The 24,439-nt window shown below is 54.6% G+C and overlaps 3 protein-coding genes across 4 annotated transcripts in view; 1 reads left to right on the forward strand and 2 right to left on the reverse strand.

Annotated features, from left to right (window-relative positions):
* ARMH3 (armadillo like helical domain containing 3) overlaps window positions 1-7,855 on the reverse strand; it is a 121,685-nt gene extending 113,830 nt beyond the window's left edge. Inside the window, exons 1-4 of one of the 2 annotated variants that reach the window (XM_054277134.1) lie at window positions 7,821-7,855; window positions 930-1,041; window positions 394-450; window positions 122-268 (exon numbers count right to left, since the gene is read on the reverse strand). In XM_054277134.1, coding sequence (XP_054133109.1) covers window positions 122-268; window positions 394-450; window positions 930-1,031 — 306 coding nt within the window. In that variant the 5' untranslated portion in view covers window positions 1,032-1,041; window positions 7,821-7,855. Of the gene's footprint in view, window positions 1-121; window positions 269-393; window positions 451-929; window positions 1,042-7,189; window positions 7,212-7,820 lie in introns of those variants that run through there. The other variant, XM_054277135.1, reaches the window with a different exon arrangement.
* Window positions 7,856-8,113: 258 nt separating this feature from the next.
* On the forward strand, window positions 8,114-12,051 carry HPS6 (HPS6 biogenesis of lysosomal organelles complex 2 subunit 3). Its single transcript, XM_054276862.1, has 2 exons — window positions 8,114-8,195; window positions 8,472-12,051. The coding sequence occupies exon 2, from the start codon at window positions 8,473-8,475 to the stop codon at window positions 10,918-10,920; it is 2,448 nt and encodes an 815-aa protein (XP_054132837.1). The 5' UTR covers window positions 8,114-8,195; window position 8,472; the 3' UTR covers window positions 10,921-12,051.
* Window positions 12,052-14,175: 2,124 nt separating this feature from the next.
* Window positions 14,176-24,027, reverse strand: LOC128937383 (prominin-1-A-like). The gene is made up of 24 exons (XM_054277038.1): window positions 23,871-24,027; window positions 22,810-22,865; window positions 22,375-22,580; window positions 21,884-22,004; window positions 21,676-21,739; window positions 21,191-21,280; window positions 20,754-20,944; window positions 20,601-20,675; window positions 20,236-20,299; window positions 19,806-19,965; window positions 19,398-19,550; window positions 18,793-18,916; window positions 18,550-18,641; window positions 18,242-18,326; window positions 17,711-17,854; window positions 17,403-17,471; window positions 17,182-17,271; window positions 17,017-17,070; window positions 16,582-16,662; window positions 16,241-16,309; window positions 16,055-16,144; window positions 15,674-15,786; window positions 14,731-14,748; window positions 14,176-14,364 (listed from the first exon to the last, which is right to left on the reverse strand). The coding sequence occupies exons 1-24, from the start codon at window positions 23,998-24,000 to the stop codon at window positions 14,313-14,315; spliced, it is 2,391 nt and encodes a 796-aa protein (XP_054133013.1). The 5' UTR covers window positions 24,001-24,027; the 3' UTR covers window positions 14,176-14,312.
* Window positions 24,028-24,439: the final 412 nt, after the last annotated feature.

The following is a 24,439-nucleotide window of genomic DNA, read 5'->3' on the forward strand; positions in this document are numbered from 1 at the left end:
AGACAACAAGTAACAACTGCCCTGTAGACTTCACTTCCCAGTAACAAAGAAACAAGCACAAGGTGTTTGATACCAGCATCTGAAGTAAAAAGACAGCATTCCCTGTCCCCCAGCGTGGTACCTGTAATGCATTCACCACTCTGATTGGGTGCTCCTCACCCAGGGCCTGGATACAGTGCTGAAACAAGCAGTTGATGTTGTCTTTTATCTTCATTAATTCTTCCCCATCCAGAGCCTCCAGCTTGCCTTCTAGATACTCCAGGTTGACCTGTCAGGTTAAGAAGCAGTTCAGGCACATTATACCATCACCAACAGCTTAGAAACAGAAGCCCTTGCACTGACTGTCTGCCACTTTGTAGGCAGAACAGCAACAGGATGTTCACGGTCTGTTACCTTCATGAGAAATAGCTCCTCCCAAAACCTAGGGTTGCATTTACTGGGGTCCTCTGTCTGTAAGGAAAAGGAACAAGCATGAGGGCAAAGAAATCATTCAGGCAGAACTTAAAGAAAGTCTTTATCATAGGTAGCTCAGAGTCAGCATCACCTGCCAGATGACCAAGAGGTCTCAAAGTGCAGAATTCTGGCTACAGAGATTCCCAGAAAAAAAGAAGGACCAAGAGAAGCAGCTCTCAATTGGGATGCCTCTGTTTATTTTCTGAATTGTTATTTGAGAAATGCTGGGAAAGCCATTACTTCCCATAGATGGTAGGTTCTGGTAGGCAACAGAACCAGAACCTTTGTACAGAGACATTTTGGAAGAGAACAGAACACAGAGTTCTGCATGACAGCAGGAGAGCCTGGAGCATGTGCCTACACTGTGCAGGCCTTACCTTAAGGAAAGAAATCCACTGGAAAAAACCCTCAGGATAAACTAAACCAAGAAAATGTAACACAACCCTTTAGAAAAAAAGAGATGCTCAGCTGCTTACCGTGAAAATTTCATCATACATCAACACCACTTTCTCTTTCAAAGGCTTCTTGGAGGCTGAAGATTTCCGGAGCAGCCCACCTTTCTTCTCTGTTTGGGCCATGCTGTATACCCTGAAGGGAAGAACAGACAAAAAAGCTCAGAAAACTTGAACTTTTCTTCAAGGCATATCTGGCCTGCCTCAACCATCAAAGATTTTTTTCACTGCACTGAAATACTAACAGTCTCTGACAAGCTCTAAGTAGGAGCATTTATAACTATACCAGATAAGAAATCAGATCAAAGGACCCATCTAGCTCTACATCCCATTTCAAAGACATGCAGAAGTCCACACACAGGCAGAATCAGAAGAAGCTCCTTATGGATAAATTTTAATTCTTCTCTATTAGAAACTGATTCATTATCCAGACCAATGCAGTTTACCTTTAGAAAATTATGTATTTTTTAATCTCACTGGAGGAATTGTGATACTTGATAACAAATAGGTACCCAGTCTTTTTTTACGCTGGTCAAGCCTCAAAAGCATCTGGTGACATGAAGCTCCTGAAACTACTTGAAAGTCTTCTCTTTTCTGTTTAATTTGCTGCCTACCAAAGCACTTCAAATTCTGCTTTTTGTACTCTGAAGTGGCATCCAACACAAGGAAAGCCTCCCTCTGCACCTTATCTGGGCCAGCTGCTCTGCAAATTAAGCCAGACAGGAAGCCCAACCCCAAAAGCATCCCATGTTCAGGGTTCAGTTTTGGGAGGACGATGCAAGACAGAGGACAAGCTTTACAGGGATTTTTTCTAACCAAATTAATTTAATTATCCATTTGACAGCAAAAGGTTTTCTAAAACCACAAAGTTTTACTATCATTAATTGGTGTCTTACTGATTATACTACTAAAAAAAATGGAGTATCCTTATTACAGAATAAGCCATTACACAAAGTAATGTGGTCCTGAGCCTTCTGTGAGAGACAACCCACTCCAGGGGCTGAGTCAGAACACACAACTTGCCACATATTCTCAACCTCATGTGCGATGCTACCAAGTGCAGCACTACTCTGACCTTGCAAATACACATTTATCAGCAGTCACAGATTTTCCTGGCAAGCATCACAGCTTTAGCACTGTTCTAACCTCCTCCATCACTGCAGCATGTCACAAGTACTCAGCAGAAAGGGAATGCCATCCCTTCTCATGCCCCTGAGCTCCCAGACTTTCTCCCATACCTCCAAGGTAATTACACACATGGCAACACCATCCCACACACAAAAGCTTGACTGAAGTCATGCTCCAGGAAAGCACGGGCAGGCTCCTGTGGTAGCTGCACTGAGCCATGATAAACCACGGACAGAGAGGTAAGTTCACTGCTCCAGTCAGGGCCCCAGAGCTCTCTGAGCTGGCAGCTGTGGAGATAGCTTTGGATGTAGCCTCCATCCCAGACTGCCTGAACCCCCTGCCACAGGTTTAGATCTGTCTTTTCCTCAAAGACCAAGTTCTACCAACTACTGAATACCAGTTCCATTTCTCCCTTACATTCTTTCCACTGCAGACAATTTTTAGCTGACTTACAACTCTGTTCTCAACTAGGACTCTCAGGCTTCCAGAGACAGTTACTCAAACATCCATCCCTTTAGCCATAAATCTTGGTTCTAAGGGGCAGAAAAACATTCTCAGGCCTGGAAAAACAATTCTGCTGCAAAAGACCCTGCCCCAGGTGCAAAGGAAAGGAGCTTTGCCGGGATGGGAAAGGACAGAGAGCAGCAGATCTCACACCTGAAAAGCTAACATTTACATAAGGAGAGAGGTGTTGTCTTCCCACTAGAAAGGGAATCAGCTGGTTGGTTATGGGCTGGGGTGAGAATGGAAAGAGCCCTAAGACACCCTGACAGAAGAAAGCTTAGCAACAATTGCACCATAACCTTCTGTAAAAACCAAAATTATTCCCATAGCCTAGTAGAAGAAGGTTTCCAACTAACAATTAAAAAATAAAACATTATTCAATCATCTTGATAGCTTCTCTTTTAAAGACTTTGCATTATTTTTAAACTGTTGAGGGAAATAAGACATTATTCTAATTAGAAACATAACTGGAAACACTGAGAAATCTATTAAAAACCAAATCAAGAGCAATGTCACTTTCAGCCTAGGAATACAAATCTTGGGTAAGATTGCACAAAACAATTTTCCTACTAGAACTGTAAGTTTCTGAACCTAAAACAGCTGCCAGCCCCAGCACACAAACACATCCATCAGTGTGCTTCTAATTGAATTAGAGCTAACGAATCCCAATGTCAAAACTAATAAACTAACTCTCAGTGCTTCTGGGTCAGCGTTCTCACATCAAATGTGTACGTGAATGGGAGGGGATCAATAAGCTCTGCTTAGTCCCTGGATTTTCAGAGCTGTATTTTAACCCTTCTCCTACATTTCCAGAAAGACAGAAAAATCGAAATACATCAAGATACAAAGGGTGAGCGCCAGAAGGATCACATGATCATGTGAAAATTCTAATCTCTGTCAAAATGGGTCTTAGGATTCACATTTTCTCAATCAAAGCTGCACAGAGCACATACAAAGACAACTGCTAGAGGCAAGGATTAAATAATGTTCTTGTTTATAATTTGCTATTCTACAAATGAGCATATGGAGGAGCAAGGAGAGAAACATAAACCATGCCTCTCATGCCAACGCTTTATTAGGCCGTGTTTGTTTCGTGACCTATGATGATCAGGTCATACAAATGGTTTTTTCTTTTCACTTTATGCAATTACATTTTCTAGATGTCATAAAGACAAACAGAAAACTGCATCTTGCTAATGGAGACCTTCTACTCAGCTGCAGAAAACAACAGTTAAATGCACAAAACATTTATAAATAAGTTGCAGAGATGTCAAATTATCGTGATGCCCTGGCAGCTTATGAAAACAACAACACTGATGATAATTAACAATTTTCCTTTAAACACCACATTTAAAAGACATCAGTGCATTTTCCACATTTTAGGTTCAAATGGATAATTTATTCTGCCAATAGGTCATTCCCATTAACACATGCTGCTAAGTGAATCCTGCTGTATTCACTGACTGCACAGGAGAACTGCCCCTCAGGGCCACGAGAAGCACACACATGGGGATTTTTAGAAAAACAAACACTTTGCTGTGCAGCAGAAAATCCAAGATGCTTCATCTGGAACTAAAAGAAAACTTGACAGAGCATGAGTCTTGGCAGCTCAAAGGCAGCAAGATAAAAGACACAAGTTCAGGCAGACTCTTGCTTTATCTCTCATCAACCCCAGGATCAGCTGATCCAGTCAGGAAGAGATGAGCACATCCAACCATGCAGCTCCTTTCTGTTTCACTCCAAAACTCGTAACAGATTCCAACCAAACATATGACATTCCAATGAACACAGCTCTGTTAGCTTGTTGTTAGAGTAGCCACAGGGAAAATGAACCTGGTATTTTGAGTCTGAGATTTACTGAGATTTGTGCACACTGAGAACTGCTACACAGTGCTTCACATTGTCACTCAGCTCCTGCACAGACTTATTAGTATTCCATAGACTGCCTTTTAACAGCAAAAATACTGTCAAGAGGATAACACTAATGCACATCTACACCATAATGACATCAGGATCCAAAACTTGTAACTTGTGTAATCTTGCATGCAGCCCATCAAGCACAGCACTTTGCATTCAATTGCTTTGGCTAACAAACCTGAAAGTTTCCAAGATTATAAATGCACATACACAACACCCACATACAACCAAACATTAATAAGTGTATTTTTTCCAGTGTGGACCCCTTATAAAATATACTGCAACACTTCTTGGCTAGACAAAAAGAATACAGATGATGCAAAATTGTATTTTCACATAAGACTTACTTGGCAAACCATTTATTCACTACCTGGAAAAGGCTGTGCAAATGATGTGATTAGTTTGTTAATGTCAAAGCCCTGAACCACAATCAATTTCATAAGGATTCTGAATAAGAACTTAGATACTTCTGCTTTTAGAATCCAAGATCCCTTGAGTTGCCAGAGCGACTGAGATTGGACTCACCTGTTCAAACATTTCAAAGGCAGCAATTGCCTCCTCCCTCCCTGAGTGTATGAAACTGGGACTCAGTGTGATCATGCTTTGCTTTCAAGGTGCTCTGCAGGTACATCACTCAGGATTAAAGGAAAGTTGTTCAAAAAATGCAAGAGGTGGGGAAAAACCCGTCTAAAAGTTAACTCACAGCTTCTAAAGCAATGTGCTACAAGCTAAGCACTCATACCTCAGTGAAGTACCAGGAAAAACTTGCACTTCATCCATGTGATGAATGTGCAGAGTGAATACTGGACCTGAACAACAGGCAGTTACAACACAGGTCCCAGAGCCCACCCATCGCTGGAAGCAACAGACAACCTGCACCCAGAACAAGAATTTATGAATCCCAGGGCACAGGGAATGCATGAACCCAGTTCCAGCTCCTCTGTTAAAACCCCCAGGACCACCCATCAGCAGCCCACTAATGAAAACAAACAGAGCAAGAACACATAAAGCTTTTTTCAAAGCTTTAGAAACCATCATGGCCAAATTTCTGCCATCAGCCCTTTTGCAGCTTATTCTCCACAAACTCTTGCATTGGCAGTTACAGATTGTGCAAGTACATCCACACTGCTTTTATATTTGATCCCTTACTTAATAACTTCACTTGTATATTGGCCATTGGAATAAAAACTGCTCAAACTGTGCTTTCCTCTACAACTGTAAGGTGCTCAACCCACCAACAAGGGAAACAGTAACACAGCATACCAGCTTTGGAGCCATGCTGCAGAATTTCCAGGTGCCTTCAGGCAGTACACAATGAGAAACATATTCTGAAGGCGTGCTGATGACAAAAAACCCACAGAGATCCTATTTTTTCTGCAGTACAAAGCAACAACCCCCAGCACAGCCACAGTGTATATATATACATATTTTACTAGAAATTCCTTCCATCCCACTCAGAGCAGTGTATGTGCTTCTACATAGTACAATCTAGTTATATCATTTCTGACCTATTTTTTACCTCTCAAAAAATTAGAAAATTAGCTTCCTAATACGAATACAGCCACATGCTACCTCTCCCATTGCACCTGCTTAAGCAATGATATGAGTCACATTTGAGCTACGATTTTAACACTTCATGCATAACTGCATTTAATTTCTATATGTCCAGTTAAAATAACACCCAGTCCATCAACTTCACACCACCAACTAGCTATGTTTTCCCCTGTCAAGTCCATCCAGACAAGCACTGCATGTTTCCACCAGCATCTGTTCACACCATTTTCATATAAGGTAATTTTTTTCATTTCACCACACTTTTTCTCTGTATTCCTGGCTACCATGACCAGCTCTCTCAGGTCAGAAAATTACTTTGGGTTTTCACTTTTCAAGTGCTTTAGAATCCATCCCACATAGTTTATCATGAAATACTCTGCACTGCCTTTACACTCCCACCTAAAAGCTCATGTCACCTGCAGACTTTTTCAAGTGCCTTCCTTTTGAAGAAAAACACTCTCCCTGTAACCTTCCCCTGCCCTTCTCCCATGGCTTCAGCTGGTGGTGTGGATCCAAGGCCCATGCTGAACACAGTGCAGCTGCATGACCTCGGCTCTGACTTCTGAGGTAGCTGCTATGTTCTAAGAAGCTGCATAGTAAAGTCATGCCAAGATAAGAAAAGTGGAGTTGCAGAGTGGGCAGCATTTTTGAGATATAGACCATCAGCAGCACAAGTACTCAGGAGTTAAAATGCAAACATGAAAAGGTGTAAGTTCAAAAAAAAAAAAAAAATAGGGAGCCAGAATATAGCAACTCAGCAACTCTGAGCAGCAGAGGCTGACCCTTCCCCTCCTAAGGGATGTCTGCATGGCTGCCTGGTGTGTTAGCTGGGGGAGGGAGCAGATGAATGCTTAGCCCAGCAGCCCATTAAAGCCTCACTGCTCCTTTTGTGCATGCTAGCCAATAACTGTTTAACTTTTTTACACTGTATGTACCATGCCCACAGTATCTCTTTGCACAGAGCCAAAGTGCTATAAATGACACTGTGGATCAACCTATTATCACTGGAAAGCCAAACTGTTGTCCTTTCCTCCCCTTGAAATTCCTCTTGTACATTTTTGTCACATTTCCTACTAGAGCTCAAACAGCTGGTGAACTGCAGCCACCACGTATGGCAATGACTCTAATTATCTCGTTGCTTTGCATATTCCACCCACTCGCTCCCCCTAACTGGCTCTCACCATACATTCGGGTTACAGTCTCTGCTGATGAACAAACTTCGCTACAGTGACATACGCAACAGGGTTTGACCGAGGCCGCAGCTTGCTCCTGCAGCAAGTGCCTCAGCCTTCGGCACAATAAACACTGCAAGCTCCCACTGCTTTGCCCCTGCTGCTGTTCCCCTTTGTTTTGCCCGCACAAGTGTTGGGAGAAGGGCGAGGTAAACCACACAACTGGAATGATCAGCGAACGCTCGTTCTTTCCCCAGGAGTTATCTCGAGCCCCAACCACCGGCAGGCAGCCGGGGTCGGTGCGGCCCACGAGCACCGAAGGGCTGGGCTGCGGCAGGCCCCGAGGCCTCCACGGGGCCGGCACCGGGGCACGCACCGGGGCACCGCGCCGTTACCGGCGGGCCATGAGAAGCGCCTCCCGCTGCAAGGGCTGCGTGCGGCCGCTCCCGCAGCTAACCGGGGTGGGCAGCGAGCGGCCCTGGAACGGTGTGCCGGTACCCGGCGAGGCCCCTCGCGGCGGGGAGCGCACCCGCCCCGCGGCGCCCCCGGAGCGGCGGAGCCCCCGGTGCCGGAGGGGCAGCGGGCGGCGCCCGGCCCCGCGGGCGGGGTCCCGCGTCCCCCCCGCCGCTCCCGCACTCACCTGCGGGCAGCCGCTCCCCGCACACCGCGCAGGCGCCGCGCGTGCGCCCGCCGGTTCCCCGCGCGGCCGCGGCTCCCGCAGGCGGGGCGGGCGGGGAGGCTCCTCCCCGGGCCGGCCGGAGCTCGGCTCGCCCCGCGGGCACTGACACACGCACGTACACACGCACGCCGGTAAGAAATGGCCCCGCCGTCTGCGGGGACCCTCGGGGCGCGGCCTCGCAGCCCGCTCCGCACCGGCGGCGGAAGTAGGAGCGGGCCGGCCCGCGGCGGCGCGGAGCGGCTCCGCCCGGAAACCCGCGGCCCCGTGACTGCGCAGCGCTGAGCGGAGCTGCCGCTGGCCCGGCCCGGGCCCGGCCGTCAGTCGCCGCCGCGGCAGGTGGGTCCTGGCGGGAGGGGGACCCGGCGTGTGCCCGGGGCAGCGCGGAGTTCTCCCGGGCGGCGGTGGCTGTGCGGCGAGCTCCGGGCGCGGCCGGTCCCTAGGAGTCGCTGCTGCGGAACCGGCTCACCGCGGGGGGAAGGTGCCCGTGGGGGCCTCCTGGAGAGCCGAGGGAGCCGGGTGCCGGGAGCAGGGTGTGGCGGGGCGCCGGGAGGGGCTGAGTGGCGGCTGTGGCTCCGTGCCCCAGCTCGCCCTGCTGCACGCTGTCGCTGACAGGATGAAGCTGCGGCAGGTCTCCGACTTGAGTGACTTCAGCCGGGGCCACTGGCTGCGGGAGTTGCTGTGCCGCGGAGAAGAGCCCAGCCACGTCCAGTCCAGCCCCGACGGGCAGCATGTCCTGCTCCTGCAGAAGAGCCGGCCGCCCGCCCTGCCGCGGCTGGTGGCCTTCCAGCGCCACAGCATCGCTGGAGCCGACCTGGAGAGGAGCTGGCAGCCGCCCCAGCCAGCCCCTGTGGGACTGCTCTTCCTGCAGAGCCCTGTGGTACCGGACTCGTGGGTGCTGGCCGTGGTGTGGGAACACGGCCGGACCGAGGTGTGGCACTTCGTGGTGGCCGTGGGCTGGCAGCTGCTGCAGACCCTGGAGCTGTGCCAGGGCGCCCGGGCACGAGTGGTGTCCGTGTGCAGCCAGGGAGCCAGCCTGGTGTGGTGTGAGGAGAGGCCGCCGCTGGGCGCTCACTCGGACGTGAGCAAGTGTGCCTTCAGGTTCTGTGTCTGTGCCCGTGCTCTGGAGCTGGGGGAGCAGGGCGTGCGGCTGGGCACTGCGAGGATAGTCCTGCACAACAGCCCCGAGTACCAGGTCCTGGCCTCTCCCCAGCATGTCTTCCTAGTGCCTGCTGCTGCCGGCTTCGCCACCACTTCCAAATTCCTCCTCATCTGGCATCCAGAGAAAGCAGAGTTCACCATCACAGCCCCCTCTGCGGGCTTCATCCACAGCAAGGTGCTGCGCTCCAGCAGCGAGTCAGACTTCAAGAAGCTCCTGCTGGGTTCTGTGGGCCTTCTCTCAGGTTTTGCGCCTCTGGACATTCACACCTCCACTGTGTCCAACAGCGGGGGTCTGCTGCTGGTGAGCACAAAGGGTTCTGTGAGTGTCGTGGAGCCAGATGGGACACAGAGGCATATCTTTGACCTGGAGGGCGGCCCCCTGGCCCATGGGAATCCTGTCCAGCTGAAGACTTTTGGCAGCATCCTGGCCTGTGTGCTGGATGGAGTACTGTACCTTGTTGACCAGAATAGTGGAAGACTTGTAGAAAAGGAAGTCCTGAGCATGAAAGAGGTGCATTTCCTGGAGTGCCAGGGAGAGGAGGACAGTATCCAGCTCCTCAGTCAGAGTGGCATCCACAGCTTTAGCTTTTCCAAACCTGAGGACAACAGCAGGCCTGAGCCATGCCTGGTGGAGATGGTGTTTGAGGAGGCCTGCAGATACTATCAGAGGAGGAGCCTCAGCAGCTCCAAGCTGACGGTAGAGAAGTTGAAGAAGGGTGGTACGTTCCAGGCTCCTGTAGTCCTTGCTGCCATCCTGCAGCACAGCCTCCACCAGAAGCAGAAGCCAGCCCAAAGCCTACAAGACTCTTACGCCAAGCTGTTGAGCACAGTGAGCCTGGAGCTGCAGAGCTACATGAGCCTGGAGCTCCTCAAGACTTGCGTGGTGTGCGCCCCAGAGAGTGAGGTGGAAAGCTACTGCAAGGAGCTGGTGGAGCAGGAGGTCAGCCGCATTCTGCAGTCTGACATGGACAAAGACAACTTGGCCTATCTGAACTCTGTCTTTGCCTCTTTCCCCAAGGCTGCCTGGAAGGCCACAAGGAGCTGCCTGCAGCTGCAGCAGAATGGGGATGGCCTCTTGGTAGCCAGGGCCACCCCAGAGGTATGGAAGAAGGTCCTGTGTCAGCCGCAGCTGGAGGAGGTGGGTCAGAATGGGATGGTCCCGCTCTTTGAGCTCATTTGTGCCTCCTTCCTGAGGTTCAAACCCAAGTGGCTGCCCAGCTTTGTGGAGCTGACCCAGCAGTACGTTAGCAGCTCTTGGTCATATGGCAGCAAGGAGGGCCCAGAGGGCCGGGTGCCACTGTACAAGAGAGCACTGGGAGTGCTGGCCCGAAAGAACAAACACGGCGAGGCAGATGAGGAGATGGAGCTGGAACTGCTGCTCTGCAGCAAGAGGCCTAAGGCTGTGCTGCAAGCTCTGCACCTTCTCGTCCATCTGAAGCGGTGGCAGCGGGTGGTGGAGGTGGCAGAGAAGTTCTCCAAACTCAGCCCCTTGCTCAACAAGGAGATATTCATCACACTGCTGGCTGAGTTTGCCCAGCACCGGGAGCTGGACCCTTACCTGGACAGGCTGTGGCCGCTGTGCCCTGCTGAGCTCACCGCCTCAGACATCCTCTCCACGGTCCTGCAGCACCTCCCTTATTCCCAGGAGGAGCCAGTGCCCTTCTCCAGCGAGGGGAACCAGCTGACTGTGGGCTTGCTTAAGCCACTGCTGCAAAGGGTTGTGCAGCGTCCCAGTGTCCAGGACGAGATGTACTCTGATGCCCTGCTGAGCAGCACCTTCCCCCCTCCCACCCCACCTCGAGAGCACAAAATCCCCTCAAAAGCAGCAGCTGATCATGTTCCTCAGCCATCTATGGCAAGGACTTCCTCGCCCTCAGCACTGCTACAGGATGACAGTGTGTGAAGGGGGGAAGGACAGTGTCATCCCAAGCCCTGGGTGCACAAGGAATGGAAATCCTACCTGTGTTGGCAGTACAGAAGCCTGCTCCTTTCTGAAGCATCCCTGCAGCATCTTGAAGAGCCTGTTGGTGGCTGAGGTTGGGGGATCTCTGAGCCAGGGCAGGCTTTCTGGTTATTCCTAGCAAGTGCAATTGTGTGTGTGCCAGTGGAGGAGCAAATGCCAGGTGCATTTGCAGATGAAAGCACTGGCTGCACTACAAAACTACAGAACTGCTCCCTGCCCAAAGCACTTTGTTTTCAGTTTGTTTGGCTCCTTTCTAGCTCCACTTCTACTTCCCTGATCCTCTGGTACTGGTGGTGGAGTAGTAGGCAGTACACAGTCTTTCCCCCCCATTGAACCCCTCAGTGAACTGGGTGGTACCTCCAAGCTCTGCCTGTGAAACAGAAACAGAGCATGTTTCCTGCAGCAGGGTCACTGAGTGCTGCTGCTTTGGGCTCAGTCAGATGCTAAAGGCCAGTGTGGCACAGCTCCATGGCACTGGGGAACCCAGCACACACGCTGGCAGTTGCAGCACTCCACACATTGTCTGGCCACAGCTCCTCTGGGATCAGTCCTGTAGCTGTGACTGATTGCAGCTACTTAGCTGAAAAGAGCAGCCTAATTCCCTTATCTCTCTGTCCCAGACAGTACCCAAACTCTCTGCTGAGCTGAGAAGCTTGCAGCAGGCTATGAGAGCTTGGGGCTGGCCCTGCCTTTCCCTTTCCTTTGTGGAAGCTTAGATTATGCTGCAGGACACCCGAGCCCTCTGTTCCCTTCTCCTCTACCTTTGCCCTTTGCATGCAAAGGGGCTTTGTCAGGGTTGTCTGGCTCATATTGTGCCTCTGTTTGCAAAATCGATGTAACTTGAGAGCAGTTTGTGCAGGAAGATCCAGGTTCCAGCCTCTCTCAGGTGCTGGTCCCCTCCACCCAGAGGGAGACCCTCGCTGTGGCTTTGCCCCTGCATTCTGGGCTCTGATGTAAAGGAGCTGTCTGGTGCCTTGTTGGGCTGCGGGAGATTCACCTGCATTAATCCCCTTGAGAGTGGTCTTAAGTGTGGAAGACAGACTCCTTTTAAAAATAAAGGTTCCTAAAGCACTGCTGAGGTGGTGGTGGATGTTATGAGGGTACACGCCCTCAGGAGGAGGGCAGTCTTGTTTTGCCTCTGGTGAAAAGTGGCCAGGCTCATCTCCCTGGTGCTGCCCAGCATGGCTCACAACTGGTAGAGCTGGGCTCAGAGAGCATGTCCAGGCAGCTCATTCCCTCTGTGGTGCTCAGCTGCTCACCACTATGAAGCCACAGAGGCAGAGTCTGCACAGGCAGGCTGCAGCTCTCTGCCACAGGGAAGGGCCATCAGGCCATGCACAGCTGTGGCTGGGCCCAACAGAGAGTTGAGGAAGGGAGGATTTTTTTCTCAAGAGCTGCAAATTCTCTATTTTTTAGGAAAACTAGCAACAGAGAGCAAAATCCTGCAGTGCCAGAGCTGCCGTTGGAGAGATTATTGTTTGTGAAACCACTGTAAAGTTGTGGCAGGGTCTCCCCCAGAGAAAGGCTTGGCTGTGGAAAGTCCCTGTGGTGGAAAAAGGCCAGGCAAAGAGGAAGAGAAACTGCTGCAATGGTTCCCTAGAGACTGGCTGGTAATTGATGAGACCTTCCTTGGGGGGTCCTTGGGCCGTGGGGCACTGTGAGTTTCCCTCTCACTCTGGCAGCTGCCACACGTGAGCGGAGGGAGTGGGGCCTGAAAGGAGAGCTGGTGGCATCCACTGTGGGCATTCTGTATGAGCTGTCCTTGCCTCCTCTCCAGGCAGCTGGTGGCCTTGCCTGACTCTGGTCTCAGCCCCTTCCCAGGGCTGTTTGGGAAGAGGATGATGGATGGAGCCCAGCACCTCTTAGAGCCATGGCTCCAGAGATTGGAACACTGCCCTGGAGCTGCACTGAATGGGGCGTTGCTGAGAGCAAGCCTCACACCTTGGCAAAGGCTGTGCAGTCATTTGGGGGGATATCTTCATTGCCAGGGCTGGGTTTGGGTGCAGGTAGCCACAGTGACACAGTGAATGAGGCTGAGGCTCCCTGCCTCCCAGCACTGGCTCTGCAGAAAAGAGAGATCAGGGAAGAAGCAATGCCCATAAAGCCAGCAGCAGTTTTGTGTGAGACACAGCAAGGGAAGAGGAAGTGGGAGCATGACGCAGTAGGGACAGCCTGGGGCCTGGGGGCAGAAGCCTCCATGTGTGGGCCCCAAACAAACAGAGATAGAATTCTGGAGGTTGAGGGTCCAGGGCAGAAAACTGAGCTGACTGCTTCCCAAGGGGTTGCTGGATAGCTCATGCCAAGAACCAGGAAGGGTGAGCGTCCTTGGGGGAAGCAGGGGCCAAAGCAACCTGAAGGACAGATTGAGCTGACTTACAGGCAAGCCCAGGGCTCTCTCTGCAGTCTTCCCCCTCTGCTGGGGGTAGACAGCAGGAGGTAAGGCTGGTGCAGCCCCAAATAAAGGCCAAAGGAAAAACTAGCAGTTGGATCTGAAGGCAAGTGGAAAAAGCAGTAAGAGATGCACCTAGTGGAGGGAGAGCTGGCCTGGCCCTCACTCTGCTCCAGAGAAACTTGGACTTTGCCACAAAGGAAATGAGTCAAGCTGCTCACGTATATCCCCTGTGCCTGACGCAGCTTTCGGGATGGGCCCTGCACTTTCACCAAGGAGCAGCACAAAGCAATACCTGAACTCAGCCCAAGGCTCCAGACCAAGTCACCCTTGATTTATCTGTGCAGAGCACGGTGTGTGCAGAGGTGAGCACAGAAAGTACCCATGGCACCATATCTTGCAGAGAGAAGGAGGTGTAGGCTGCAAGCACCCCGTAAACTCACTGAAAATCCACACATGATACATGCTAGGGTTGCCAGAGGGAAGGGTTTAAGTGCTGGGGACAGCTTGGGGTGGCACTTCATAGACAGGAGGCTCTTTGTGCGCCTTATCCCAGGGAGGGGCCTGCACTCACCCAGTCAGAGGTGCAAAGGGCTGCCCACTGCGGGGACATCACCCAGTCTTGGTGACACTGAGCAGTGATCCTGTATCAACCCATAGGCTGGATGTGGGCAGAGCACGCTTGGGAACACCAGAAAGAGCCCTGTGGTCCCAGGCACAGCCTCAGCTTGTGGGGAACCTTCCAGCCCCTAGCCCTGCTTACTTCCATCACTGCTAGACCTGAGGAGCACAGTCACATCCCACAGTGCACACAAACACACCATTTATTATTTGACACCAAAAATTACAGCCCTGGAAAGAGGCAGGTTCCCTGCAAAAATAAATAATCACATTTTTCAAGTGGGGGGGTCTGTCCATTTCCTCCATCTGTGGGTGATGGGAGCTAATGCCTTGTGGAAGGCCTGGGGATTTTGTAGGAGTTGAATGTTGGTGGCCTGCAAAACCAAGGTCACATATGTCAGCCACAGAGGGGGGTAAGGGACAGCTCAGGATGCACTGGGATGGTCAAATATCATCCCACTCCTATCACCTAGCCCCACAGGAAATAGGGTATGGAGACACCTTCCCCAAACCCACCAGCTTGGGAGAGTGGGACCAGCAGCACCTCCAGTCTTGGGAGTGTGGGAAGATGATAGGGGACACCACAACTGCATGCACTACAACAGTCCTACCTTCACAGCCATCCCCTGGTACCAGCACACTCCTTGGTCCCCACCCCCTCCCTCTGTACCCTGACCCCCCTGTGCCTACAGGGGCTGCCCCCCACCCCACAAAGGGACCTGGCAGTGTAAGTAGCTTACATCTCAAAGTCTTCATTCCTAGAGGGGAGAAAAAAGAGGGGACAGTGTTAGTGGGGCAAGAAGATGCCTTGTGGGACAGGACAACATCTCATGGTAGGACAGGGTCTCCCATGGGTCACAAAAGGAGAGCAAATGAGCCTCAGGGTGCTGTGGTCCCCTCCATCCTGGCTGTCTGATCTGATCAGAGAGCAGTGGCTCTTACAGCCCCCCAGAGCATCAGTGCCCCTTCCCCAGGCAGGCAGAGCACGGCCCCATGCTCAGCAGCACCAGCTCCCTGTGCCTCAGCTTGAGCTCCCTGAGGTTCCTGGGCAGCTGAGCCCGTGTCTCCAGCCAGCTTAGAGGGGTGGCAGGAGCTGGGGAACCCCCAGCACAGCAGCTGCACCACAGGGCCACGAGGTAGCCCTCAGGAGTCAGAAATCCAGCTAGAAACTGCTCACTATCCCCAGGGGTCAGTGCCTGTGCTGGTGGTGGAGCTGCCAGGCAGAGTGTCCCAGAGGGCTGGGGGACAGCCCCAGGACACTGGTGGCCACAGGCATGTGAGCAAGCACTGCACCCTCGTGGCAATGCCACCAACCACACAGCACACTGCATTCTGCACAGCATCCCTGGGCTCCCATGCCAAAGCTCCAGCATAAAAATGGTGCAAAACAGAGTGAGTCAGGTGATGGACTTGAGCCAGGCTGTGGCTGCAGCCCTGCCAGGCTCCTTCCTCCAAAGGGAATGCACCTTTGTCTGCCCTCCCTACCAGGAGGCTCAGAGCAGGCAGAGAAAAGCTCCAGAACATGCCCATCCTCAGAGGCTGAGGGCCCCAAGTCACCTCTCAGGTTCTCCCCAGCCCACATTGCTTTAGCATGAGCCCCACAGGCCACCACAGGATGTGAAGGAGCAGGTGGCAGGGGGACCCCAGACCCAGTGTGGTCCCAGGGGCGGGGCTGCTCCTCACCTGTACACATCAGCAGTATCCATGCGGCGGTAAAACTTGGCAAGTCTGACAGACAGGACGATGCTGGGCAGCAGAAACAAGGTGCACCAGCCCAGGCTGAACCAGAAGGCATTCTGCATAGGGTGCAGGAAGAGCCATGAGGTCCAGAGAGTGACTGGGAGCATCTCTTCTGCTCCCAGTGCTCCCCAGTGACCACCCACTCCTTCTCAGAGCCTGGCCCTTCCTCTTAGCCACAGCACTTTGCTGGGCAGGAGCTGAGCACTGCTTCCTGTGCATCCCTGATCCTTCCCTGCATCCCTTATCCTGTGCATGAGGAGGACAAGAGGACCTCAGTGCCACCCCACAGGTGTGTGTCACTCTACACACCGCTGCCCCACTCACCACAGAGTCCATGATATAGTCACAGCCAATGACCTCCACATCATCCAAGGACTGAGCTACGGGCTTGCAACGTGCCACATCTTCTGTCACCTGGGGACATGGTGGGGACAGCATATGTCAGCATCCACCAAGCCTTGCAGCTCATTCTCCCTTTCTCTCCACTTCACTGAGGAAGGCTCAGCTTACCGTGCTCTTGGCCCATGAAATGTAGGTCTCAAAGAAATCCAACAGCTGCTCCAGGAAGGCCAATGTCTCCTGGAGGGGCAAGCACAGAGTGGAGATGTTGCACCACCAGCCCCCTCCATGTCAGGATCGGGGGGCTCTCAAACCACCTCAGCCCAGCAGCAAGAGGGCTGAATGCTTCACCCCACCCTGGGATGCCATAAGGGAAGGGGGCACCCAGAGGTGCAAGAGACACTCAGGGAAGGCAGGATGAGCAGCCAGACAAGGTTTGGCTTCCCTATAGAGGGAAGGTCTTGGTGAGGGGGTCTGGTGTGTGACCTGACAGCAGGGCAAGGCAAGCTCACGTTCTTGATGATGTTTGGCATCTCCCTCTCCAGGAACTCCTGGGTTTTGTTGGCTTTGTCCAGTGCAGCTGTTGTTTGTCCCTGAGGTGAAAGGTGCTCTCAGCACTGTGATCTAAGAGGGGTCTCTGCCCTTCACCAGCCCTGCAAGCAGCACTCCCTGGGGCAGAGCCTCTCAGAGCTGTGGTGCTCCCAGCAGTGACACACTGCTAGTGCCAGGTACACATTGGTAGTGCCAGGTACCTCAGGTGGAGGGAGCCTGTGCCTGGCAGGGCCCATGGCCTCCCTCCCTCTACCCCAGGAACAGCCCCTGCAGCACATGAAGAGTGCCACAGCAGCCCCCAGACTGCAGGTCAGCCCCACCACCTCCACTGCAGGACCTCGAGGGTGCTTTGCAGGGTACCCAGGACTGGCATGCACTCCCCTTGTGCAGCTTACCTCCAGCTGGGCAGCCCCACTCTGCACTGAGTGGATGTTCTCCTTCAGACTTTGCTGGGGACAGAGAAGGGGGGTCAGAGGTGCAGCCCCAGACCCTGCCAGCAGGCTCTGAGCTCTAGGGAAGCCCAGCCCAGCATCCCCAGGACGTGCCCCAGCGTCGCTCACCAGTGGCCCAGAGAAGTTCCCCTGCATCTCCTTTTCCAGATCCCTCAGTTCACGAGCATTATCTTCCAGGTCCTTCTTCACGTCTGTGCCCTGGAAGTGCTGCAGTCAGCAGTGCCCAGCTCTGGGCCTCCCCTCAACACCCAGGCAGGCACAGAGGAGCCCAGTAACCAGTGGCTTTGGGGACAGGCTGGCTATGGCCCTGGGGTCTCATGGTCTCTCACGTTTTCTGCCAGCTGCTCCAGCTCTGCAGCCAGATCCAGGAGGCTTCCTTGGGTCATATTCTGATCCAGCTGGAAAAGGCAGAGCCATGAGAATGAGGAATGAGGTTCACAAGGGGAGCTATACCCCTTCTTTGTGGGACAGAGTGGAGCCAGGGCCCTCTAGGCAGAGGATGTGCCTTGTTACCCTAACAGGGTGCACAGATGGCAGACCACTCTCCCAGCAGCAAAAAGGAGAGTGCAATAGAAGCTCCTCAACCCACATCCAATCCCCCCACCCCAATCCCAAGATCAGGCTACACCCAGTGCACCTGCTCCAGGGTGAGGGTGAAGTTGGGAGGCTGTGCAGCCTGACTGGCCCTCAGCAGCAGGTCCTTCTGGCTCTGGTTGAGCAGGGAGATGGGGCTTAGGGTGATGTCCATCTTCTCAAAAGCTGTGGAGATGTCTCCTGCGTACTGCCAGAGCAAAGGGGGCCATGATGGGACATGTGCTGGCCCCTCACTGTCCCCTCAGCCCTTGTGCAAGAGTGTGAGTGAGTGTGAGCAGTGTGAGTAGTGTGCAAGAGTGTGAATGAGTGTGCAAGAGTGTGAATGAGTGTGAGTAGTGAGAGTAGTGTGCAAGAATGTGAGTGTGAGTAGTGTGCAAGAGTGTGAGTAGTGTGAGCAGTGTGCAAGAGTGTGAGTGTGAATAGTGTGAGTAGTGTGCAAGAGTGTGAGTGTGAGTAGTGTGCAAGAGTGTGAGTGTTAATAGTGTGAGTAGCATGCAAGAGTGTGAGTGAGTGTGCAAGAGTGTGAGTGAGTGTGAGTAGTGTGCCCTCAAGACCCCGGCACCCCCATGCTCACCTGGCTGATATTCAGGAGCTCATCCAGGGACACGCTCTGGTCCAAGTGCAGAGTTTGCCACAGGGACGCGTCATGCTGGCACTGCCTGCAGGATGGGCCATGGGGTTTAGAACAGGACAGGTGAGGCCACCTTCTCACAGGAGCATGTCCTCACCTGTGCAGGTAGGCTGCACCTTGCTCCTTCCCTGTGATCAGTGCCTACCCACAGTCTGGGAAGACAGGGCAAGCTGCCCTGCTCCTGGAGATTATCTGAGGACATTGAGCAGCTCTACCCTCACCAAGGACACCGTGTCAGGGCTGGGACCCACCTGTATATCTCTGAGAAGTTTGCTGTGTCACCCTTCAGGCCCAGCAGCTCTGAGAGATTGAAGTTAGGGATCTTGCCAGGGGTGTCCAGGAGCTAAGAGCAAGGAAAGAGATGGAGAAACTAGACATAATGCAGGACAGGACACCTTGGAAGAGCATCTCAAATGGCTAGTGCTGCCTCTGCCCCACCAGCAGCCCTCATTAGGAAGCAGTATCTCCAGGCAGTTTCCCCACAGCAAGCTTACCTGGAAGAGCTGCTGGTTGTGCCAGGACTCACAGAGGAGCATGTAAATGTTCCCCCCCAGCACGAAGGTGATCATCACCACCAGCATGAGCAGCCAGTAGAAGATGAAACTGAAGCCAACCCCTCTGCCGGGACAGAAATGCCGTCACCACCAGCAGCCCAGCACTGATGCTGACATTGCCCCCAGCTCGCAGAGCCCGGGGGCTGCACACCCCTCACCCCCACAGTTGTGGGAACACCACCCTTCCCACAAGCTTGTCTCTGTTCTGCCTTCAGACCCCAGAGCACAACCAGGCTCAGCCCTGGAGCTTGGACTCCAGAATAGCTCCCCACAGCTCTGGAAGCCGGCACTCCCTCGCAGAGCTGCAGGGCCCACGCTCACACTGCCAGGCCCCGCTGCCGTCATGGACCAAACGGGCTCCCCTCAAACACCTCTCACCAGCACCATGATTGACCCTCAATTTACCACCTGCACGGGGAGTCACCACGGGGCAGCCATTAAACTGCAGCAAAATGACGATTTAGGGACTCATGTGTTGCCAGGGCAGCCCTGCCCACCCATCCCACCGCTCCCACACGTGGCCTTGGCAGCCAGCTGAGCCTCACGCCATGAAGAAGTTCCCGCCAGCATCGGAGAGGCTGCTGCGCTGTGTGGGCAGCACTCCTTCCTTCAGCCCCAGGGGCCCCAGCAGCAGCCCAAAAACGTTGCAGAGGACCACCAGCAGCACCGTGCAGCACAGGAGGGCACACAGGATCAACCTGGGGCAAGACAAAGGGCGGGAGTCAGGCAGCAGAACCTGGGACCCTCAGCAGCACCCTGCAGCCCACTGGCTGCCTTCATGGGGAGGAAAAAGGTCCCAGACAGCACAGCAGGGAAGGGGCATGTGTCTGCAAGGCACAGCTCTGAGTACCCTGCACCCACAACCCCACCACCCAGCAAAGCCCCACCTCCAGCAATGGGAGAAGCAGGAGCCCTAAAACCCCCCAGACAATGGGGTCCAGCCCCTCTCCCACCTGAGCCCATCCCAGGCCACAATCGGCTCCCTGTACTTCTCCAGCATGGATGTGGCATTGTTCACAAAGGCCCCAACTTTCTGCTCCACATCCAGGAGTGGCAACCTTCCCTGCAAGTTCCTGATCTCCTGCCTGATGAGGAGCAGCTGATCCTGGCTCTCTGCAAGGAATGGGGACACGCTGACATTCTGAGCTGCTGCCCAGGTCCTGCAGGGCAGAGGGAACTCAGAAAGGATAGGAAAGGGGCAGTCATGGCTAAGGATGACATTGGTATGATGGAGCTGGGGACAGCCAGGGCTGCAGGGAAGGCCTCCAGGAAAGAATGGCTTGAGAAGAGAGGAGGGAATCCCAGAAGAGGGAGAAGTCAGCACACAAAGTCCTGGAGGGAATCCTAGAAGAGGGAGAAGTCAGCACACAAAGCCCTGCTTACTTGCCACCACCTCTTGGGACTGCTCTTGCACCTTGTCGGGGGTCATGCCCAGTGTTGTGTTAACCTGCATCCAGGGAAGCACAGCATGAAACTCACATCCCTGCCTGCAATCCAGGGCTGAGCAGCACATCCCCTTGAACCCAGATCCTAGTAACACACAACAGCCAGGCTCCCCACAGCACCCAGTCCACCCTATCAGTGTGCAGGGATGGCTGGGACAGCGAGCAGACCTCTGGCCAGCCCTTCCTTCCGTGTGACACACTGAACTCCTGACAGAGCTCTGCCTTACCCACAGCCTGTCAGCACAGCCTCAGCAGCTGCAGGAGCACCCAGCTTTGTGCCTGGGTGAAGGAGACACCCCTTACCTCCTCTAAATCAGACTTTATGTTTGACTCGGAGACCTCACGCAGTGCCTGCAGCTGCTGCTCCACACCTGGGATCTGTGGGGAAGAGCCTGGGGTGAGGGAGCTGTGGGGGCTGGGGCAGGGGGCCCCTCACCCACCCCCTGCCCTCCTCACCGTGCTGAAGTTGGCACTGAAGGCGAGCCCCTCCAGGGACACTTGGCGGCAGGGGAGGCCACATTTCTGCAGGGTGCCATTGATCCTGTCCCTCAGGCTGACCAGCCCCTGGCTGTAGCTGCTCTGCAGCTCCTCGAGGTCTGAGCGGCGGATGGCAATGTTGGCAAAAGTGTCATTCAGTGTCTCCATCCCTGGGGAGAGAGCAGGGAGCTCACATCCTGCCACAGTGGCAGGGACTCCTTCTCATCCAGCTGAACCTTGGGAACCCATGAAAAAAGGCAACATAGGGGCACCCCCAAAGTCATGGCACTTGTCCCAGGGTGTGGTTGGGAGGCCAAAGGGATCCACCTCCATGGGATTCTTACCCAAAAATGTACCCACCCCATCTCTTGATCCCCCTGAGTCCCTTGCCAGTCTCCCAGGGATAGGGCCAGTACCTTGCAAGAGGCTCTGGAGAGATCCCAGAGCCCCATCCGTGCTATTCCTGATGTGGGAGGTGATCATGCTGCCCAGTTTTGGCCCAACGTCTGCAGAGATGGGAGAGGCGGTGTCAATAACAGGTTCCCTGCAAGGTCCTGGGGCTTGCAGGAAAGCCGGTGAAAACACTGACACCACCACCAGCACTCCTCCCTCACCCACCCCCCGGGGGGGGGCCATGGGAATATCCCCAGTCTCCCACCACCCACATCACCCTTCCCAGAGAGGAGCCTGAATAGGGAAAAGCAGAAACTGGAGCAGAGCTGGAGCTTGGAAGAGCCTGCAGACCCAGATCCTTTAGACATCCCCATAAAAACAAGGCCAGTGGCCTGAAGGGTCAGCAACCACCCACAGGGCAGAAAGGTAAACCCACACAACACTCCCACTGCCCAAGAACCCACAGGGCCCTGGGGATGCTCCAGCCCCTCCCATCGCACACCCTCACCCTGCAGGCTGCGGTTGGCATAGCTCAGTGGGACATCGCTCTTGTCGATGACAAAATCAACTTGCTGTAGGGACAGAGATGCGGTGTCAGTGAGGGTGGGGAGCTTTCTCCGCTGCCAGCCCCTCTGCTGCCCTTCCCCGGGGCTATTTGGGCTGCTCCTCCCGCCTGGCCCCTTGCCCCCAAGCCATGGCAGGGGGCCCATGCGTGCCTGGGGGATGGAGGCCAGGTAGGTGTGGACGTTGTCCAGAGTGTTGTTCACATTGGGGAAGGTGCTCTTCACAGCCTGGGAGAAGCGGCTGTTGCTGATGAGGGCACAGACACCACCAGCCCTACAAGGCAAGGGTGGCAAGGTCAGTCCCAACGCTCCCCCCAGCACCCTCCAAATCCACCACACAGACTGCAGGGTCTGGAGCACACCAGTGACCCCTGCTCCCAGTGCATCCCCGCCCGTGCCCTGCCCCGAGGGAAGTGGGGCAGGGCAGAGCCCGGCAGCCGTGGGGAAGCTGCGGGGAAAGGGCTGCACGGTCCGCAGTCCGCAGCCCCCCGGGGCCAGCCCCCCACCGCCGCCGCTTCCTCCCCTTTGTCCCGCCGTGCCGCGATCTACTCGTGAACAATGGCAGCTTCCTGGCACGGCCGCCGAGCGCCGGCATTTCCAGCCACCCTGGGTTCCATCCGGAGCCTCCCGGGCCGCGCACTCACAGCAGCAAGGCGGAGAGCAGCAGCACGGAGGCCCAGAGCGCCCGGCGCCGGCAGCGCATCCGCCGGCGCTGCTTCTGGTACATGCGGCCCCCGCAGTGCCCGCAGCAGCGGCAGCAGCAGAAGCAGAATCCCACCAGCGGCACCAGGATGATGAGGAGGACTCCAATGGCCATGCAGACCAGGAAACCCAGTTCGTAGAGCAGCAGCTGGGATAGGAAGAATGAGAAGCAGCGTAACATTGGTGTCCCCAAAGGTCCCTCAGCTCTGTGCACCCTGTCCAGACCCAAACAGACAAAATGGGTCCCCCAGGGAGTGGAACATGTCCCCTTGCTGCTGCTCGGCATCCGGGGCTCAGCCTCAGACCAGCACCCACCAGTATCCCCCAGTCCACGATGCTCTGGGGCTGCCAGCTCCCCACCCCAGCTGCCAGCTCACCTCATTGATGTCATCTCGGCTGAACCCACTCTGGGACTGCTCAAAATTAATCAGCTCTGGGAGACAAGAAGCACAGAGGGCTGTGAGCAGGTGCTGGGCCCTGTGGAGCTCTCCAAGAGGGTCCCAGACCCTGCTCACCCCTCCCAGCCCAAGGCATCACCTGCAGCTCAGACCAGCTCTTAGTATGGCATTTTTCTCCCTTGCAGCTGCCCTCCCCAGCCATCACATCATGCAGCACTTTTACACCCAGGAAAAGTTCTGCCAGCTCCTAGGCTCTCAGGGGTTCACAGAACAAGGGAGTAGGCATAAGGGGCACTGCCCTGGGGCTGCCCTCCTGCAGAGAAGTCCAAGGGCACTGTCGGTCAGGACTGAGTACAGGGGCAAAGGCCCACTGCCACGCTGCCTCTTTCATTCCCAGGGCTCTCCCTGCCTGTGCCACATGCCCTCATTACAAGCCTTGATGGCACCTGGGGACATTGATTGTACCCTGGTGTCTATGTAACACAGGTCCTGTGCTGCCAGCCACACCTTTGCCAGCACGTTGGTGGCGAGCAGGGGTTGAAGCCAGTGAAGGAGGACGCACAATGGCAGTACCCAGAGTGGCATTTCCCTCCAGGTGGGCAGCACTTGCCCCATGAATATGGAGCAGCTGCAGGGTCCTGGTATCACCTGTGCAAACCTGCAGCTGCTTTGGGACAGAGCTGTGACAGCGACAGGAGCAAGGGCAAGTGCTGGCAGGCAGGGCAGTGCACAGGGAGAGCACGCTGACACCAGGACACACTGCTTTTGGTGGCCAGCAAACACAGAGGGCTGCAAGACAGGCAAAGAGCCTACAGGCAGAGTGGGGTTTGCTCTGCACGTTTTTGGGAGCTTAGGATTAAGATACCTGGAGGGAGGATGGGGCAGGACTCTGCAAGGTGGCACTACCTCTAACACGTGTCCCGGGGCCCAGCTAAGATAGCCCCACAGTTGTTATGGGGCATGAGCAGGACACGGCTGGCAATCCTTGGATCCCATTCCCGATGACCCCAGCCGTACCAGCCCCCTCGGCCAGCACCCACCTGTGGGCAGGGCGTTGGGCTGCACCAGCCGCAGGAAGCCGTGCGCCATCGCCACCAGCCCCGGCGTGCTGCTCCCCGGCGCCTCGGGGCCAGGGCCGTACGTGGGCTTCCAGACATCCCCCAGCTCCATCGCAGCAGCTCCTGTGGACACCCGGGCACCGAGAGGTGCTGTCGGTGTCGTCGGGGCTCGGGACCACCCAGCCTGCCCTGCCTCCTGCCTCCGACCAGGAAATGCAGAGAGAAAAAATATCAGGCACCTGCCCGCTCCTGCCCGGAAGGACCGAGCTGCGGGAGAGCACCGAGGAAGGATGGGTGCACCCATCCCCACCCCTGTCAGCAGCGGGGTGGGAAGCCAGGCAGGAGGTGCCCACGAGGGACCGGGGGCTGTGGGGGGTGAAGCGGATCCAGAGCACTCACCCAGTCCTCTGACACCTCTGTGCACCCACCGCTGCAGCAGGGTCCGGCCGCAGTGTGCCAGCGCCCAGGTCTGCGGTTTATTTAAGTTTCAGCGGTGATTGCTGACAAGCTGTTTGCAGGGGCAGGCGGCGATACCGGGATCGCCCCACCCT

This window comes from Melozone crissalis, unplaced genomic scaffold, assembly GCF_028551555.1.
Source record: "Melozone crissalis strain CALT ecotype California unplaced genomic scaffold, PUWL_Pcris_2 ptg000019l_1, whole genome shotgun sequence".
NCBI classification, from domain to species: domain Eukaryota; kingdom Metazoa; phylum Chordata; class Aves; order Passeriformes; family Passerellidae; genus Melozone; species Melozone crissalis.

What these genes read in the sequence shown, in the direction of transcription:
- LOC128937383 (XM_054277038.1), bottom strand. Translation starts at nt 24,000, where the DNA reads ATGGAGCTGGGGGATGTCTGGAAGCCCACGTACGGCCCTGGCCCCGAG. An exon ending in AACTTCTCAGAGATATACAG is followed by an intron (nt 18,327 to 18,549) that starts GTGGGTCCCAGC and finishes CCCATCCTGCAG; the next exon opens with GCAGTGCCAGCATGACGCGT. An exon ending in AGCTCCTGAATATCAGCCAG is followed by an intron (nt 17,855 to 18,241) that starts GTGAGCATGGGG and finishes TTGCTCTGGCAG; the next exon opens with TACGCAGGAGACATCTCCAC.
- HPS6 (XM_054276862.1), top strand. Translation starts at nt 8,473, where the DNA reads ATGAAGCTGCGGCAGGTCTCCGACTTGAGTGACTTCAGCCGGGGCCAC.